The 20,458-nt window shown below is 49.9% G+C and overlaps 1 protein-coding gene across 6 annotated transcripts in view; it reads right to left on the reverse strand.

The window, feature by feature from the left end:
- The window catches only part of LOC118004077 (liprin-beta-2), a 173,820-nt gene that overhangs the window by 65,774 nt on the left and 87,588 nt on the right, over nt 1-20,458 (reverse strand). Inside the window, exon 1 of one of the 6 annotated variants that reach the window (XM_034995227.1) lies at nt 13,142-13,658. The exons of the other annotated variants lie outside the window; for them this stretch is intronic. Coding sequence (XP_034851118.1) covers nt 13,142-13,189 — 48 coding nt within the window. The 5' untranslated portion in view covers nt 13,190-13,658. Of the gene's footprint in view, nt 1-13,141; nt 13,659-20,458 lie in introns of those variants that run through there. 6 annotated transcript variants of the gene reach the window in all.

Below are 20,458 nucleotides of genomic sequence, written 5' to 3' on the forward strand. Positions count from 1 at the left end.
TGCCTAGGAGAAACATAACTATTCCCACAGAAAGGAGAGACTTCAGAGTTTTCACAGAGAGACTCTATGCAATGGGGTAAACATCCAACAGCCATGATGCTATCCTCACAGGAAACAGAGCCCAGCAGAACTCCCTGCTTTCTTGGGATGCCCTCTAAACACGTCAAAGGTTAATGGATCACATGGGCCAAAGGCAAAAGAAATTCAACCCATTGTGGCCCAAGCAAAGTCCTGTAGACATACAGCAAGCATTTACATAGGGCCCAACATTGCCAGGTACTGTTTAGAGCACTTTGCAAGCCTTAACTCTTTTAATACTTCCCATAATCCTATGATAGGAGTACTACTTTGATTCCATTTTGCAGATAAGGGAACCGAGGCACAAAGTGTATGAACAAGGCATAAAATGGATATTTTGCCTAAGTGACTATGTAGTAAATTAGTAAGTTTCTGTTACAGCTTAATTGAGGAGATCAAGTACAAATTTTGTTTTATATGTTGGGATTGTATGAAAATTCACTTAAAATAAGGTTTGAAAACACTGTCTGAACCTAAATGCCCATTAATAAAGGAGTGGCTAAATAAACTATGGTTCATCCACATTACGGACAATTTGTGGCATTTCCATAACATGAAGTTGATATTTATGAACTGTCACAAAAATGTAAGACATATTGGATAGTGAAAATAGCAAGATCCAAAGAATCATACAGAGTGACATCAGAAAACAATACTATGGGACTTTGTGAGTATATGACATATGCGTGAAAATAAACTGACCTAGTGTCTAGAAGGCTACACAGCGACCCGTAACAGTGCTCTTTTCTGGGGAAGTGTCTGGGCTATGGAAAGCTGGGGGTGGGAGGTTCGGTCAAGGTGGGCTTTTATTTCAACCATAACCATTTTTGTAAGAAGCTCAAATATTTTCTTGAAGAAATAAAAAACATTTTAAAATCTAGAAGCACTGTTGGGAGTACCTACAGTGATGCTTCCCGGTACTTCCTCCCGCCCACAGCAGCCCTGAGGGACATACCCTCTCCCAGCAGGCACCCTTGTCCATAGGATGGCATGCTCCTGGCAGAAAGGCACCTCCCTTGCCCCAAATCACTGTTTGAGAGTAACAGAGCACCTTCCCCTCTCGTTCAGTCTACCAAAATCACCACTGTTCTCTAGCAAGCTTTCGAGAGGTATTGAACAGCAGTGAAATGGAGACAATGTCCCGAACACAAGTCTGCAGTATCGCCATCCTATGCTTTTCCTGACACACTGAGCCAGGTCTTCTCAATCTAGATCAGATTGGTACCTTCAAAACTGTAGTCCCTTAGAAAGGCACAGACCAGGATAAAACACCATCTCCACTGAGCACAGAGCCAAGAAGAGGATTATCTTAGAATTATCTTATTGAATGCCAATACTCAACAGCCGAAGGTGAGGATTTCATTAGGGCAGAAAAGGCATGTGGTTATGAAAATGTCATTCCAACTACTCAGAAACATGTTTAAAAAGAGCTGAGATCCAGCTCGGCTTTGTTCTACTTTAAAAAGAGCTTGTTTGTCCAAGGGTATACTGGTTTCCCTAATTCCCTAATTCTAACAGTGAAATTGCAATAGAAGGCTCAGATCAATTTGGAGACTGTCCATTGGGATCCCCGAGTGGCTCAGGTTTGGGAGTCTCTGAAATTCTTGCCTAGGAGGTAAATCAGTGATAGAGTAGCCCAGCTCTCCATGCATAAGGTCAGACTGAGAGACCCAAGCTGACATTCTACTAAGGGAAGAGAGTCAAGTCAAATTCTGAAGGGTGCTACATGCTGAATTTCTATTCCTTCACACTCTAGCATGGCAGGTGAATTTAAATAAAGTTCTACCCTGTTCTACTCTTTCAAAGATGCTCATCCCACTGATGAGTAAAAATGACCTCTTTTTATTTATATTCCACTAATGAGATTAGCTCCAAGGCTAGACCTGTCAAAATAGATTACTGATGTACTAGGTGGGATATGCATCTATCTTATGTTAACTCTTCTGTTTTGATGGTTAGTTCTACAGACTTGACAGAAGAAAAATGGGGGTGCCTGGGTGGCTCAGTTGGTTGGGCAGCTGCCTTCGGCAGCTGATCCTGGAGTCCCTGGATCAAGTCCCGCATCGGGCTCCCTGCTCGGCGGGGATTCTGCTTCTCCCTCTGACCCTAACCCCTCTCATGTGCTCTCTCTCATTCTGTCTCTCAAATGAATGAATAAAATCTTTAAAAAAAAAAGAAAGAAAAATGGATCTTCTCATTTTTTTCTATGGTCAAAGCTGTTCCTCAATCTATAACCAAGGTCAGTTACCTGATATATTGTGTGGGACCAAGAGATACTGTGTGGAACCAAGGGATCTGTGTGCTCTATGGAGGTAGAATGGCAACTACAGATGGACATTTCCATGTCCTGTTGCATCTTGACCGAAAAATGCCACAGTGGAACATGCTTCCTCTCTCGTATCACAGAAATGAATAGATGGGGAGGTCTTCTTGTACGTATGTTGTCACTAACTGGGAAACTTCAGCCAAGATTATTGAAGCCAAACCACCTTTGCCTTTATCAAAGCTTTGCTCTCAAGAATCTGGGCAATCCATGCTCTAAAACCCAGAACTCTCCAAGGCAAATAGAAGACACAATCCGTAACGGTCAGATCAAGGTCTTCCTGAGGCCTTGACAGTGATGTTTTTGAGAGTCCTCAGGAACAGAGAAAACACAGCACCTCGACTCTTGCAAGGTTACGGATTTCTAGAAGACCCCAAGTGCTATTGCTGCTGGGGCTGGGTAAGCCTAATATACAGCTCCAGCAACTGACAGTCTAAGGTGAGGCTATTTTCTAAGCCATTCTTAAGTGGAAAAGAGAGGCTTTAGGATGATGTAGCAGCCATGCAGGGTGTTCTATTGTTGGGGTCATGGAGCTGGTCATGAGACTTAATCAGCCTTAGTGATTAGGAGAACAAGGAGAGGATGGAGAGAGGACTGTGTGTGTCCAAGAAGGAGAGCACTGGCCAGCAAGATTCCAGCACGGATAGTCTCTACAGAAAGGGTGGTTTGGGCCAAACAAAGACACCAGCCTAATGTAGACTGAGTCCTGCCTCCACCTCTCCCACAGGTCTACCTGAGAGACCCAAGCTGGTAGGTCTACCTTACCTTACTTATCAAGAGTGAATAAGGATTTCACTCTTGGTAAGTTCCTCAAGCACTGAGAGCTGAATGCCAGCAGATTCAAGAAATAAAGTAGGCTTTCCATATCTTGGGGGACACTGAATTTTAATTAGGTATGAGATTATCCAGGGACATTTAAGGCCCCAAAAAGAACTATCATTAGTTGTAAAAACAAAACAAAACAAAAAACCTCCAGACTAGTCAATTTTCCCCTTGCTTTCTTGAAAGCTCAGTGGGAGGGAAAAAAATGAAGACCAATACAGAAAATTCTTCTGAACCCTGGAATCTCCTGTCTGTCTGTCCAGAATAGGCTGGATCATCACCTTTACTGTAACCACATGGCACAAATGATGGCTGCCACCTTCTTAGAGATATTCTCACCCCTCCCAGCCACCGGATCCAAGTGTGGATGGTTGGATCCTTCCTCTGAAATTTTAAACTTGGGAACAGAAAATGATAGTGGTTGTGCTAGAAAGTTCTCAGGTTTGTCAGTAGCCATGTCCTCGTTCACGTGGAAGACGTGGGTTTGCAGCAGGAGTCAGCTAAGAAGCCAACATGCACAGGAACACAAAACAAAAGCCAAGAAAGAGACTGGTGGCATTCTCATCTCTCAGAAATATATTTCTGCCCTTCCTGTTGGTTCCTTCTTAACCTGCACTGGTTCAAACTGAGTTTCTGTTGCTTACAACCAAAGCCCTGGCCAATGCATTTGTCTCAAAGGGTGATAAATCAATTGACCAAAATTTACTCCTTTGGAAACAAGAAAGAATTCCTGCTATCTGGAGAGGATACTAAGTTACAAAGAAATTCTGCCTACTCTTGATTTCTTGAACTGGCAGTTGAAGAAAGAATGGTCAGTTCTGAGCCAACTATAGTTAAAATCAGGATCCTCATCGAGAGCCAACAGGGATCTACTCTGTGGCACAGAGCATGTCTGTGTGGGATGTACTGGGATAAAAATGGCACCCAGTCTCATTCATGTGTGAAAGGGAGGACTCCCTTTCCACCATCTGTTGGCCTCCACGATTTCCCATGTAGAGCAAGAAGGTTAAGGCAGGGGATGTTACAAAATGCAACAGGCCCATGGGTATCCACTAGGCACGTATGGTGGGGCATGGATGGGGGGGGGAGAGAAAAATAAGTGAAAACACAGCAATAAACAGGAAGGTAAAGTAGGGCTAAAAGGATGAATGGGAAAAGAATAAATGAAGGGTGATAAGAACCTGAAACCACCTAACCACCATTTAAGAAGTTATGTTGAAAGACTGGCATGTCCTACACAGCTGGACAAATGCAAAGTCTGGGAGCCAGGAGGCCAGGAGCTGCAGGTCCCCTGTACTCACCCTTTGCCCAGCTGGAATCCAAGGCAGGGGATCCCTGGAGACTTTGCTGCGGGGCTTCCATATGCACGTACAGAATTCCTACAGCCTCCTCCTACATAGGCAGGACCTCTGCAAAAGGACAACTAGGAATGGCTAAGAGGCAGGGCTGCACTAACCATGTGTGATCTCAGGTAGGTCCCCTCATTTTGGGTCTTCCCAGCCTTTAAATGGAGAAAGTTCTACCTCACAGAGCAATCAATGCAGAGGATCAGTTAGGTCATTTAACACAAAAATGTATGGGAATACAAGTACAGAATGTTCTTTATAGAGGGATGCTCTAGTAGTTCCAGTTTTTGAATGATCATGGAAATATGGCAATCATTTAAAAGGTATTGCTGAAGCTAAAAGACCAAAGTACAGTTAGAAGCAGTTCCTCCCTTGTACTGACAGTTTTAATTAACTCATTCTTTTTGTGCAAGAGAACAAAAAGGCAATGTTTTTGATCAGGACACCTATGAAATATCTGTAAAGATCTGTACAAACAGCCCAAGGGAACAATAACCAAAATACTTTCAGGCTGGGAAGAAAAAAAAATGCCTAAGTGACAACGTAGAACCTACTGCTAGCTAAGGGCTCTGGAATCATGCTTATGGAGTAAACAGCTGAGGACATGTTCATTTTTTCCATTGTCCCTGAAAAGATGCCCATGTTTTGAGTCAGATGTACAGGACCACAATTTTTCTCCTGGTGAGCATTCTACTACATGCTCTAAGTAATATGTGCTACATACATTATAAATGAGCACAATGAGAATTTCAATAGCTAATTAACGACCAATCATAAAAACTCGAACTTTTTATTTCTATTCCAATCTGGAAGTCAGGTCCAACTTAAGTTAAACATGAGTGTGCCAGCCACATCACCCCTGGCAGCTTCCTCAGAGCCATCACCCTCTGACTCTGGTGGCTGCTTAGATTCCATGATGCTTGCTCACTCTTGGCCTGGCCGCTCCACTGTAGCTTGGCCAAGGGATAGCCATGTTAGGTCTCTGTGGAGTTCTGGATGGAGTGCTTAATGCCACAGCCAGGAGCCATGCAGAATCCCCAAGGAGGGTTCTTTCACAGCCTGGCTAGCCTCTGCCAGGAGAGCACACCCTCCGCACATGCTCTGGTCTACTCTCAGGGACACGGGGTGGGCCACTTCTGCAGCATTCCCCTGACTGGTACATGCTAGAGGACCTCCTGTCAGCACCTCACTTCTCTGAACGTGGGGAAAGGGCTGGTTCCAGAACAGTCAAGTGGGGCAGACAAGAGGTCACATGGGGGTATCATTTGGTATGCAAGCAGTGGGTGTGGGAAAATCCTAAGGCAGTCAGCTCCCCAGTGTGACAGCTCTAGCCATCGTGGTGTTATTCAGAGCCAATAGCTACTTCTCAGAGATGCTGCATTGGGGTCCAAAATACATCTGCCCTCCCTTGTCTGACAGTGAGATCTATAGTCTTCACCAGGTAAGGGCCTATTTCCTTCAGTGCTTCTAAGAAGCTGTGAATTCCAGTTCCCTCAGGATCCTGGCCACAGTTCATATACTGTCCCAACTGGTCAGATCATTTTACAGGATGGTCCCTTGCTTGTAAATACATGGAGATTTTGAACAATGTGCTGGGTAAGCCCTGGTCTTAGATAAGTCTTGGGATGGCTCCCCCTTCTTTAGTCATTAAAAACATAGATGACACGTGTTTTTAGCTGAATAAGAAAACAAAAGAAAATGTGCAGTATTTCCAGGCTGCCTGGTCAAGGGGATTTTATCAAATCCAGAAAACCAATTTCAAGTGAGCCATGGCTGCCAGCCACAGGGGAGACATTAGAGTCTCTAAGGCTAGACTTCAAGCTCAGAAGTGCCACTCACATACCAAACTTCTCAGAAACTTGAAAAAATGCAGACCTTAAAAATAAGGGGACCAAATAAATAAATAAATAAATAAATAAATAAATAAATGAATGAATGAATGAATGAATAAATAAATAAATAAAAGTGAATCCTAGAGGCTACACTCCATTCCTGTTATCTGGTTCAGGTACGGTATCAGGGAACCCAGCAGTATGAGCATAGGCAGTGCCTGTAAACAGGAAAATCCCCCTAGATTTTTTGGTTAGGGAGTTAAAGGGTTTTCTGGCAGTTCTTACAAAAACAACTGTCCCCAGGACCCGTTCCACCTTTTCTAGGCAAAGAATTGTCAAGCCAGTTTACTATTGTTGGCACAGAGTTAAAGAAGTTTCTTCCAAACGCAGTATGAGTGGAGTGCAATCAGATCTTTAACTACGAGGAGTCCAACGAGAGAGATCTATCCTGACCTTGACCTCTTTATGCCTTCCACCTCTTGGTTTCAGTTACATATAAGAGGAGGGTAAGTGTTGCTAGTAGAGTTGTCACTGTCAAATGATGTAAGTGACCACCTTTAGAGGAAAGCAAAGCCAAGTTCATAAGTCGCAAACAGGTTGACAAAGTTCATGTAATCGCATGTCTTCATTTATCTATTCAACGACTCAAATATTCCTAAATACCTACTAGGTGCCCCTCCATGCTGAATAAATGATTCAGTCCCTACCCTCAAAAAACCTCTGTGGTCTGACAGTGAGATATGATAAATACAGTCATAGAATAAGCCAACAGCAGTGGCATAGAAGAGGGACGAATCAATTATACCCTCAAGGGAGAAGAGACGCTTTATAGTGAATGAGTTTTGAAAGTTATGAAAGAATCTCTCCAGAGAATGGGAGAACAGCATCTCTGGAAAGTCTTCCCCATAAAGAAAGCTTATCCATAAAACCATGACAGTCACTACCCTTCAGATGCTCTGGTTTCCCAGACTAATACAGAAAACAAAAGAGACCATGAAGACCATCACCTAGAAGCTCCCCCGTCAAGGAGTTGGTGTGATGCACATGAAGGTTCCTAACTGAGCATCCTGAGGAGGATCTAGAATGAAAGAAATGCATTTGATTTACGAAGGTCTTGTTCCAAAATTATAGCCTTGGATAAGCTTGGTCCCTGCTGAATTCTCCTGACGAGGTGGCTGGATCCATAAGGGACCCACAGCACAGGGCTGCAGGAGAACTTGTATTTGTAAGTGTGCTGGTATCTTGTGAAGGGAGGACAGAAAAGCCAGGGGGAGAGTACAAACAGGAGGTTCTTTGAGTGGTGCACTTTCCTCATCTTGCTAATACCAACAGACACACTGGCTCATTGTTATTAAAAACATTTTCGGGGACAGAGGGGCAGCATCAGGTGCTGGGGCTGGAGTGGAGAAGGTGACTGGAGACATCAGAAGCAAATGCCCAGTGCCTCCTCCTGCTGAGGCGCCAGCAGTCAAATCGGCGTAAGAGAAAGATCCATAGGTGGAAAATATGGGATTAGGTAGAGGGCCAAAGTGAGGAACAGGTCCTTTGGTCACAAGATTCCCAAATGGGAATGAATTCCGGGGAAAATGGACAGAAAAGGTTGCTTGGGAACCGGAGGCAGGATGAACATTATAGAAGGAATGTGAAAGAGGTCACGAGGGACAAAGCCAGTGCTCAGTGGGCTTGGGAGTAGTCAGGGAAGAGCAGAGATGGTGAGTTTTCAGCCCACTCTTTCAAGATTTCTAATGGTGAAAGACAGGCAAGTTATCATGCAGTGTGGAGAGGCAAGTACAGGGTCAAAGACAGTCTTGATTTGCTTTTCCCTAAGAATGGAAGAGAAGCATTTTCTTGCCAAGGACAGGGATGAGCAAGCAGGGCGGAGGTGAAGAAGAAATGATTGGAGGAATGAGAAGCAGCGGAACCAGACTGGGTCAGGACTACAGGATCCCAAGGTGGCCTGGGCCCGTGAAACACAAGTTGAAAATGTTGGCTGTGAACACAGTTCCTTTTTGTGGTGAAGGGGAGAGAAGAGGAGAACCTCATCTATGGGTGGCTTCCCCCGCTCCACCCCCCATGGTGAAGTAGGTCGTGACATCAGTTGAGAAGGCAGTGTAAGGTTGGGGACAAATGGAAAGTGTGAAAGGGCTGACACAGAAGACGGGAGAGGGAAGAATGCAGGGAGGAGTCCGGGATCCGGGCTGCCAGCCCACTATCAGTGGCTGTGCTGTTCTGCTGAATCCACAAGCTATTTAGCCCTGCCATGACCTCACCTTGTTAAACCCCGCTGGGAAAGAGGCCTGGGGGCCTCTCCAAGAAGCTCCCGGACAGGACTCACAGGTGCCAGAGGTCAGAGATGGTGGAATTCCAGCTCCTCAATTATACTGAGGAATAGGATGCTTGGACATGTTGGGTACATTGGCTAAGACGGGAGGTACCTATAGGAAATTGCAAACAGCTAAAACCCTTGGGGTAACCATACCCACTATTGTCATCCTTGTGGTCCTGAAAAACCTCTCCACCCAGAATGACGGTGGTGCATACGGCTCTGGAGCAACCCAAGGCTGCCAGTTATGATCCAGATCATCACCACCATAACGAATGCTTACAGTGCATTTTCTGAGCACTTTCCATATATTCATCCTATTTTACAGTCAAGGAGATTGAATCCCAGGGGGGTTAAATCAATCATCAAGGCCACACGGAGCAGAGATGTGAGCCTAAGGAGCTGGATCCAGGATCCATGCTGTCAGCCAGTAGGAATGGCTTTTCAGAGGCTGCTGTCTACCTCTCCCCCTTGTACTGCAGCCCAACTCGAGTGCAAGGCAAGTCAAGGTCTGGAGCTAGGATGCCTGTGTGTCCATTTGTCCTTGCAGCTCTTCTGGCCCAGGCTACCGGATCAACCATTTGAGTACCAGATGACACAAAGTCAAGTCTCGCATTAGCAGCTTGAGTTCATTCCACATTCTAGTACAGAACCCAAGTTACCGATCCATGGTAACTCCCTTCTCTTTGACTTTGGCCTGGAAGCTGGCCTAAATGCTGAATGTGCTAGAAGCCAGCAACAGTGTGAAGATGCTGACAGTGGTGGGTTTCTGTTCCTGGGAAAATAAGCCCCACTCAGAGGGCAGTGGGTGGGCCCCACGGACCCTGCCTGGAGCTATTTTTAGAGACTCTTTCATGACTCTTGTGGGTTGGATCCACTGAGCTCGAAGCAGGGCAGGTGTGAGCTGTTTGTGAGCCAGTCAGGAACCGAACAGCTGAGGGGCAGAGGACTTCTGGATGCCTGCAGCAGACTGCCTTGTCCCTGGGTTCTGTCCGTTGGAGAGGGAGCTGGAGGAGCGGCTCTGGTCAGCCTCCCCTCAGCAGCCACGGCCAAGCTGGCCAGAGCCAGCAGCTGCTGGGGCCTCTGGCTACTCCCCGTGGGCCAGGTCACAGCTGCCCCTTTCTGGTCTTCAGTGCGAGACCTCGACGTGGCACGCAGCAAGGGGCGGAGGGGCGGAGGGGGGAATGGCCCAGCATGTGCTGCTGGGAGAGAACCCGACTGTTCCCACCGTTCCCCCTTCCGTTCCCACCGCCCTCACAGCGGTCAGCCACCATTCATGGGTATCGTGGTTCTCGGGCATGGTCCTACGCTAAGCATTCTACAGACATTAGCTAACTTGACCCGCACAAAACCTGTATGCGGCCGGCACTATTACCTTCCTTATTGCAGACATGAAGAAATCCAGGGCTGATCATGTAGCTAGGGGATGCCGCAAAGCCAAGATTCCAGCGCAGGCCTTCCTTCAAACCACGTGTTCTTAATTACACTAGTACACAGTATCCCATCCCCCAGAGGCCACAGAACAATGTCCCCTTTTTCCGAGCCAAGACTTCCCCGCTAGTTCTGTGCCTCCTTGCCCACAGGCCTCTCCCCCGCTGCCCCCAAATTCAAAGACTCGGTCTTGCTCCGAGACCCTGCCCTCCCAGGCCTGGTCCTAAGGGCCAGGGCTTCTAGCTTGTGCAGCAGGTCACCCCTCACCCATCTCTTCTAGAGTCACCCTGGCTGCATGGGACAATGAAGGAGACTGCATTTGCACCTTCAAAACCCTGGGCCAAGAGAAACCCGCTCTCCAAGCCACTTCGGCTTGAGGACGAGTGGGAGAAGGGAGGTGTGAGCCGGGCAGATGGAAGGTACTAGAGACCCATAGTGGAGGAGCCCACCGCAGGGATGGGGTCAGCAGAGGCGACTGCTGGCAAATGAGAGCCTTGACGGAGTCACAAGAAGTGGGTGGCAGTGAGGAGGATGTTGGGCATAAGGTCAGAAAAGGGAGGGAGCACACGTGGGAGCTCAGAGCAGATATAAAGGATGAGACCAACAAGGTAAGTAGAGGCTGGGTTGCAAAAAGTCTCAAAGGTCAAGCAGGCAGGTGATCCTGGGCTTTCTTTTCTAGACTAAAGGCAAGTCCTGGGGGCTTAGGAGCAGGGTCACGGGATGAAGGGATTTTTTTTTTTTTTTAAGGGGATTTAAGAGAAGAATCTGGTAGTAGTGTTTTGGGTAGAGATACTCTGATTATTCTTCCTAGGTCATACGCTATACTTTGTGCTTTGTTTTTAATGATCCTAATTCTAAAAGTAGAGGAAAAATATCTGTTTTGCTAGGAGTCATCCCAGCGGTTTCTGAGGTCTCCGTGCTCCGAGCTTCCCTCAGCAGACGTGCACTGTGCATGGAAACCAGTGTGCACAGCCGGGTCTCAGCACAAAGGGCCTTCTGACACCGCAGCACCTGCAAGATCAGTTCCTCTGTGGCCAGAACTTCGGTGCGAGGTGTGGAGTTTGAGCCACTGAGACCCGGCTCCGATGGTCCCAGGCACAGCACAGCTGGAAGACCTCTGGATTAAAGAGCTTCACTTGGATGTAGAAAAACAAACCCAGTGATGGGAAGTGCACTCCTCACCTCTTTTCCCCCAGAACCTCCAGTGAAGGTTTTCGAATGCTTAAGACAATGGATGCAAACCTTTGCCAAAATGTCTGGCCCCCTGAGCGTGCTCTCTGCTGGCTGTGGCACCCCCTCCCAAAGCTGAGCAGGGGCTGGGCAGACAGGATTTCTGCTGGGTTCTAACCAATATTTTTCTATGTAGTTGGCAAAAGAGAGGAGGAACGAGAACCGGCCTGGGAGACAGAAAGCAGGGTTCAAGGTCAGGCTGCACCACGAGTAGCTCCAACACTAATAATCACCAGGTCCTTAGCCTCTCCTGGGCTTTGTTAAATGGAGGGTTTGTACCAGTCGGACCCAACGAGTCCCCAAACCTCTAGTTTTGTTCAGCTGCCTTGCTTTTCACGACACGGCTTGCCATACACCACATCACAGTGAGAGTAATTTTCTTAAAGTACAAGTTGGATCCCCCTGTGTGTCCCAGGTCACTCCCCTGCCGTAAGTCCCCTGTCACACACACCACGCCCCCCACAAGCCTTACCGTCCCCTGCCCTGTGTGACTGGGCCCGTCACGGAGCTCAGCCTCCCTGGCTTTCTCTCAGTCTTGAACTCCCTTGCACCTTCAAAACCTGGGCCAACTCCCTCTGGCTTTAGGACCTTTACACATACTAGCCTCTTTGCCTGGAATGTTCTCCCCCCCCCCCTCACTTTCCACCTGACTCACTCCTATTTTTCAGGTCTCGATGAAGTGTTCCTTGCTCAGAGGGCTCCCTGACTGCTCCTTCTCACTCATTCATCACCCTCGATGATGGCCATTAACAGTTCCTATTCCTCACTGCACTTAATTTGTAACTTCACGTTTATTCACTGGGACGGTACCCTCTGCTTTCCTCATCGGATGGCAGATCCACAAGAGCAGAGACGGATTCCACTTTGCTCACCACTGGACACCCAGTACCCCCGTCTCTATAAACATTTGCTGAACGCACACTGCCGGGGGTGCACACAAAAGCCAGCATCCCCACATCTCGGGGTGGGCATCGGGGGCCTTCCGAGCTAGACACGTCCTGTCCCGCCCTGGTTACAATGTCCAATCTCTTATCTGTCAGCTGCTTTTGCCCTTCCTACTTCTGAGAAACACTCAGCTTCTGTGTGAAAATAAATGGACAAGCATCTTGGCCAACAGTTTAAAGATGGTCACGAAGGAGGAAAGAGCCTGAGTTCTGCGAGTATGGATGCCACTCCAGCCCCAACGTTCATTTCATTCATTCATTCGTGGCTCACACCCCACACCTGAGCTCATCCCCTAAAGAAAGGGCATCAACAACTTGCAACCCAAACCCTTGGCTTCAGAGCAGTCAGAAGAGAACTCCCCACGAGCCTTCCTCCGGAAACACAGAAGCTCTCCCGGCTGACAGCAACTAACACTCTGCCTCGGATAACATCAGAGCAGAGAGGTTCAGAGGTCTGAATTTGAAAGGATGCAGCTTCCTCTCTGTGTCCTCAAACCCAAGGGCAGTGGGACACCTTTTTCTGGTCACAGTGTTTGGACCCTCCAACTGCTTAAGCACCCAAGTTAAACTAACTTTCTTCACCGCATTCCTGCCTTTCTATACAGAGGCTCATTCATCAGAATGTCAGTGGAGAAACAAAGACAGCTGACTGTTTTCTCCCCTAGTGCCTATAATTAGATTCTCATGGAGAACTTGGCCACGACAAGGCTTTGCCGGACAAATACTCCCCCCCACCCCCACCACCCGCACTCCCCCAGCGTCTCTCTTGCCCTCATCTTCAGGAGACCCAGATAAAGCAGCCAGTCACTTACCCGCTTCAGCCACGCAAAATGCTTGTAAACATCAATGTCCCCATCCATGCTGGGCACCCATGTCAGCAGTTAGAGTCCTTGGTGGAAAAAGCCCTTTTTCTGGCTAGAGACCAAATTCTCTCCTCTTCCTTGCTTCTGCCCCCTCCCCCTTGGGACGTCAAGCTGTGTTCAAGTTTCCCCACTTCCCTGGCCCATGTCCTTCAGCGTTTCCCTGGACAGTTTCAGATACACAACGGCTCAGACCGGACTGTGCTGCCCTAGTATCCTCCCCCTCCAGCCCCGGACACACACGGGCACCAGCTCTGGGACTCAGAGCCTGTGGAGCAATCAACCCCAGCAAAAAGGTAGGGAAAACAGACAGACTTGGACAGGAGTTGTAAACACACACACACACACATACATACACACACACACACACAGGAACATTCTTTTTGGTGATAATACCAGAGCCTGCCAGAGGGAAACAGTCCCGAAGAAAATTCCTCGTCTGGCTTCCCCTTTCTGCAGTGGCTGGAACTCATTACCGAGAGACCCCGATTTCCTGTCTCTGCTCCACTCTGCATTTACCCACGGGCTCCCAGCTGCTCTCAGTTTATTTGGGACTGGGGAGAAGACTAAAAATAAGTGCTGCTCTTGGAGGAGCTGCTGGTTCCCACACACAGCCTGACCCCCACCCCGAAGCCCACGCCTACCCCTTTTCCAGGCGGGCGTCGGGCTGGGCCCTGAGGAAAGCCTGTCATTTCCAAAAAAAGAACACATCCAGAACCAGCTCCGGTCTGGGTTGCTGGCCCGCTGGGCGTCTCTGTCCTTGGAGCTGGTGGCACCGTCTGCCAGGGGCGACCTGCTACTACCAGGAGACATGTGCCATCGGAGGAGGTTGGCTTGGGGCTGCTGTCGGCCCCACCACGGCCAGGCCTCCCCAGGGCACAGGCGGCGCCGGGACGGGTACAGCTCCTGTTGAGCCCGAGGCCTGCCTTGCTGGCTCCCCCCCACTCCAGATTAGCTACCTCAGAAGCCAGGGGCGGGGGAAGGCGAGGCCCCCTCATGGGGGGGCCCACACGATGTAGGGAGAGCTCTGGGGAGGAGCCCTGGGAAGGCAGGGGCTGGTGCAGCCGGGCAATTGTTTCCTGGGCTGGCCTTCCAGGGTGGTCTCCCCAGCACTGCCTGCCCCTCCTCCCCGCCAACGCTGCCCTCCACTCACCCCCCACTCTTCTGAGAGCTTCCCTAAACACAGCTTTTCTCCCTCGCCTGGCCCCTAACGTGCAGCCTTTGGCTAGAGTGATGATGAAAGCAGTCCTTGATGTGGGTACAGCGGGAACTGGGGTTACACGCCAGGCCTCTGAGCTCTGCTCCCGTAAATGACTTGCAGATGCACGTCTTGTGATGGCGGGGGGCGGGGGGGCCTTCCCGGTGCCCTTAGGGGTCACCAGGGGGGTTCCTGGAACAGCCAGTGAAGAGGAGGCTCTCCTGGATGTCGGCAGGCCCCTTCACGTGGCCTCGGCAGCACAATCACCAGCAGGCTGGCCCGGTCCGCAGGGATCAGAGCAGCAGGGCGAGAGCTTGGCCAGCGGCGGGCACGAGGGCAGGAGTAAATTCCTGGAGACACACCCAGCTCAGAGGCTAGAAAGGAAAAGCAGGCTCTGCCATCGCGCCTGAGCTCTGGGCCCTTCTCGCCTCTGGCCCAGTTCAATCAAGGCCTGGGCCCTCCCCGGTCGAAGTTCCCTTACCAGAACTAGCATGGAACGTGTTGGGGAAACAGCTCTCTACGGTTGCAGGGGTAGGTAAGCTTTGTTTTTTTTCTGTCTGAACGTCTGGGAAAGCAGAAGGAAGAATTCACTTGGTCAACAAATATTTGCCCAGCGTCCAAAGCAAATGAAACCGACTTCCTGCCCCGAGCAAATAAAGAATCATCACATGGTATGTGGTAAAGGTGTTTCTGGGGCCCTAGGGAAGAAGAGGCAGAGTGGGTTTGGGGGCTGGATGGGGAGAGACGGGGCACAGTCCCAGACCCTGCTCCCCTTGGTCGCAGCTTGGTGCTCTTCGGTAGGTTCTGGGGTGAGGAGGAAAGAAAGGACAAAGCAGCAATGTGGTGGCCTGTCTCAACCTTGCTAGCCCCCACCTGCCCGCGGGGTTGGCTCCAGTGGCCGCCCCTCCTCAGCAGCCATGCCCCTCTCCCCTTCACCACCTGTCTTGTTGTACTGAACCACCGTGGACCGTTGACAGGTCTGTGCACTGCGCCAGACTGAAGAACGTGTGTCTGAGCCCTGACCTCCATGCCTGCCAACAGTTCTTGACACACAGTAGCAACTTAAACATTCTTTGAGTGAAAGAGTGAGGCTCACGTGGTAAGACTGGCAAGATCAGCCTAAAATTCTACTCGGAGAGCAGGAGTCTTGAAGGTGGGTTTCCCCAGGGGAACGATGCTCCCACTGAGAGGAAAAGATGGAGTTCACATGTGACAAATGTGAGGAGGGAGGGAGGAGAAGGGGAAAGGAGAGGAGGGAGGAATCCAGACAAGTTACAGCTAAATTCTTGACATATTTTTATGGTACCCTCAAGTCGCAATTCCTACCTCAGTCGTTAAAAAAAGAAAAAGAAATAAGTGTTATTTTATAATTCAACTCAAAAATTCAGAGTTAACACTCCAAAAGACCTAGGAGCAGGGCATGTGTGTGGCTGGTGGGCGGAGTGACCCAGGACATGGGAGCCATATGCACCTTTCACTCACTGACCCCCAGGTGGCAGGTGGGCCCTGGGCATGGCCCGTCATCCCGCTCCCAAGGCAAACCCATGGCTGCACCACCACCTCACTCAGAAGGCCATCCCGGCCCGGGGCACCTCACAGTGGTCCACAGGCAGGCAGGCTTTGGGGGGATGAGATAAGCCCCTGAATAGGTTCATAAAATACATACATACAAAGTACTATTTGGATCTATAAATCACTATTTCTCTGAAAACAAAGTTTCCAGATTATCAAAATGATCCGTGACTCCCAAAGGATTAGAAGCCTGGGTTTTTTCTGGCCTATGCAGTTATTCTGAAAGGTTTAACCTTCCCTTGAAGGAGAGTGGGGGATGGTCCTCCAATCTAGTATACCGCCTCAGACCCACTGCTGAAGAGCATTCTCAGGAACCACAGGGGGTACACAAATAGGGGTTATTACGGTGACCCTGAAAGCCCTGGGGCCTTCCCAAAAGCAAGTCACTCCCCAGCAACCACACTCAACTCATCACCGTCTGGAACATGAGGTAGGCAGCTGAGGGCAAAGAGCACTACACTGAGCGACTGAGCGTCTGGGGCCTAAAAACACAGCTGAGCGCAGAGTAGTCAGGTTTGGACAGGGAAACTCAGGTAGCTTGCCCCCTTCCTCATCCCAGGGCTTAGCAGGGAACCCCAGGAGAGTCACCTCCGTGGCTGGACGCCCACACACGTGTGAGAAGGACTGAGGATGGCTTCCTAAGGTTCTACTTTCCCCGCCAGGAGTCAGCAGCATCTAATCGGGCAGAATGTGGACTGAGAAGGGGTCTCATGGGTCACGTGCCATTCTGACCGCTAGCTCAGCCCTGAGCCTTGGGCTCTGGTGACAGGTGTCAGGATGGCCGTGGAGTGCCAGATACAGGTTTGTGTCCTTCAACAGGTGTGCTGCAGGGTGGGCCTGCCACTGGGGAGGTGGGGCGGAGCCGGGGGGAGGCTCAGCCCAAGGACACTGCTCCTTTGGGCTGGTAAGCAAGTCCTGCTTGTAAAACAGCGCATCCTGACCACTGCAGCCCAAGTCCCCATGGGGCACAAACACCTGAACCCACCACAAGTAGTTGGGACAAGGAGCGGCTGACTCTTCCCAGAAAGGGCCGGCCCATATGGTCTCGGTTATACTCAACTCTGCCATAAGCAGCCACAGCTAACACATGAACTAAAGAGTGTGGCTATGTTAACACCTAATATTTGTGGACACTGAAATTAGGATTTCAGACCATTTTCACATAAAATATGCTCATCATGTCTCAATCACTGAAAAACATAAAAATCATCCTTAGCTCATGGGGCATAAGAAATAGACAGTGAGCCAAATGCAGGCCATAGGTTGCTGACCCCTGGCTAGGGCTATATTCCCCTGTTTTGAATTAATCACCTGGGCTGGAGGGTATTCTCATAAAAATGCAGATTCTGACCCAGAAGGTTGAGAATGGGACCTGACACTGTGCATTGCTAACAAGCTCCCAGGTGATGCTCATAATTGAGGATCTCAGGACCATATTTGAATGGTCAGAGGTTAGGAAACCACTTTCAGAAGTTTCTTAAAGCACAGGGTATTGAGCAAGTTTGCCTGGAAGTACGAATCCTCCGGAGCCCCCCTCCCTCCCTACCTACCAGTGGTGCCTGAAAGGGCAGAAGGTTCCTGGTGGGTGCAGGGTGGGTGGGTGTCTACATGCTCAGACCCCAAGTTATGCTAACCTGGCAACATCAGCTACCACGTCCCCTGGGCCTGAAGTAGGACACTTAGTGGGGAAGGGTTTATTTGCTCTTTTATCAGTGTTTGCACATTCTTGGTCATTTATAAACATTGGTTCTCAGGGACTGAAAGTTTCCTCAAGTCAGGTCTGAAAGGAGCCAGACCTCTAGAATTTAGGAGGTGGGTACAGTTTACTGGGGGGGTTGGGGAGTGGCAGCAAAACTCTAGGAAAGTGAAAGCTGCTAAGTTTACAGTAGCTGCAGGGTCCCCACTATGAGGTGCTATGCCAGGAAAAATGTATTAAAAAGATCCAAGGTGCAGGTTTCGTCTAGGGCAGGAAATGCCTCTTGGAATGGAAGGAGCCATCCAAATAGCACCCCAGCAAAAGGCGCTGGAACGAAGGGGTTTGGAGAGGTCTTCTCTGCCTTGACAATGGAAGGGCAGGTCTCTGCTCCTAGGAGCAGCCCTCAGCCCTCCCATTTCCTCTTCCCTAGCACAAACAGTAGAGGCCTCTTCAGGCTTGCCCTTTGTCCAGTGGGTTCCAAGGATGGGAAAGAACTCTTGCAACTGAGACAGGTATGCTGTCCAGCAGCTTCATTAATGAGGAGCTTAGGTCATCTAATTGAAACAAAGCTATTTTTCTTACATAAAGCCTGTACCTTCTTCCTTGGGATTTAGACTTTCTAGCATTTATCCCTGACTGCCACCTAGCAGCTGCATCCAGTACTGCAAGGAATAAAAAACTAGACTAGCACACCAGCCCTGCTCAGGGAAGGAGTCCCTTGGGAGCGAAGCACACGGCGGGGGTGGGGGGGTGTGTGTGCCTATACCTATGACTTTCAGTTCTCACTGGGAAAGGCAAATTGGCTCACATAAGCTCTATTTTTTTTTTTTTTTACCTTGAAATGTAAGCACCAAGTTTCCCTTCTCTCAAGATCCAGAGGAAGGGATGTTTGGGTGGCTTAGTCGGTTAAGCATCTGCCTTCGGCTCAAGTCATGATCCCAGGGTCCTGGGATTGAGTCCTACATCGGGCTCCTTGCTCAGTGGGGAGGCTGCTTCTTCCCCTGCATGTGCTCTCTCTCTCACACACACAAATAAATAAAATCTATTAAAAAAAAAAAAAAGATCCAGAGGAAAAAGCTTCCCTATAAAACCCCTGTAACTTTTTAAAATGAGTATGTCCAACATGCATATATTCTGATCCATCTTTTGTTCCAGGCCCTGGGTGGAGAATAAAGATACAGAGATAAATCACATGGCAGAGGAAACAAGCTCACAGCTCATAACTCATAGAACAGCTTTTTCTCCCTACCTTTTCTTGTAACTCCTCCGGCTTTTCAATATGGTAAACAGATTTGCTTCTTTGGCCAGAATGAAAGATTGCAAGCTGAACCCGGCAGGACCGGCAGGGGGCTCTGTTGGAGGAGCTGGGAGCTGAGGAAGCAGCCATCTGGGACAAGGTAGTGGAGCAATGAGCGGGTGGCCCTCCTGGGCCCGGGCCACTTTGTTTCGTGAAAGACTAGTGAAGAAGGAACCAAGGGCTCCTGAAGCTACAGCAGGCTGTCAGAGGTGAGTACAGAGGCTACAGAGGGCCTCGCTTCCCCGCCATCCCATTTCACTGCTCCTGAGAGGTCAGCCTCTGCCAAGCCCAGATCGTGGGGCAGCCGTAACCAGAGAGGGTCCCTAACCTGTCTCCATTTTGGAAACCAAAACACCTTGGCTGGGGGAAGGCCATGGCTGGTGCTGACCACAACGCCAGGACTAGAATGCCTGGCCAGATCTTGCAGGCAGATTGTCAAACCGGTCACTTCCAGTAGGGAGACAGAGGAGGGAAGAGGTTCATCCAAGGTCACATGCGAGTGGCAGGCCACCGGTCTCTTAACTCATCCCTACCTCCCACGCTGCCTCACCCTGGTTCGGTGCTGCCCAAGCACACTGGCCAGGGCACCTGCACCCTTGTGGAGGAAGGTCAGGGCTCCCGCTGGGAGGCTGAGGCGCTCCGGGAACCCTGCCTGCAGACAGGGGCCTGGTGTCCGGTCCCGCTGCAGGTTCCCTGCCCACCTCTGCACTTGTCCTCACTCTGCTGCTGCTGGCTTGGCCTGCCTTTCCTTGGACTTCATCTTGAGCCCCTGGAGCCTCAGGTCTTTATGCAGGATTCCCCTGACCCACATCCAAAGCCATGAAACAGCAGGCTAGACCTAGCATTTTTAGGATGAGAGGAGGCATCTGTACTGAACGGTTACAGAAGCCCCCGAGCTGCTCCATCTGGAGATGCTGCTGGTTCTGATAACTCTTGGGCATCACCCAGCGACCTGAGTCACCACCCTGGGCTAGCTGGCTGTCCCCAATCCTGCGGAGCCCACTGGGAGCTGGAAGACTAGTCCTTCCTATGGGCTCTACCCCCAGCTCAGCCCTGGTTCCTAACCAGCCTCCATTCAGCCAAGGCAAGCAGGCATAGAGGAATGGTGACACCCCCTTCCAGGCCCTGGAAAAGCCCTACTCAAGGTCCAGCCGGATTCCGGGATGTGGCCATAGCAGCCCCAGCGCCCCCTTGCTTGTGCTGTATGGCGGGGCCAGGGCGCCTCCAGCCGTTCTGGCCTTCAGGACCACCTGGTGGGATTGAGGGGCTCTTGACCAGAAATGGCCATGCTCTCCCTGAGGGCATCATCCGCACTCCACCACAGGTTGAGGCGGCGGCTGCAGGGAAGTGAAGGAGGCCGCCCCTGGTGGAGCTTAGCTCCGTGTCCATCACAGCAGAGAGGCCTCATCCCTGCAGCCAGGGCCTCAGCCTCGTCCTCTCTAGTACTGACCCTGAGCTGGGCCTGGTCTACCCAGTGTGAAGGACGACCCTTTCCTCCCCTGAGCT

The sequence above is a fragment of the Mirounga leonina genome, unplaced genomic scaffold (assembly GCF_011800145.1).
Source record: "Mirounga leonina isolate KUSES-001 unplaced genomic scaffold, KU_Mleo_1.0 Mir_92, whole genome shotgun sequence".
NCBI lineage: Eukaryota > Metazoa > Chordata > Mammalia > Carnivora > Phocidae > Mirounga > Mirounga leonina.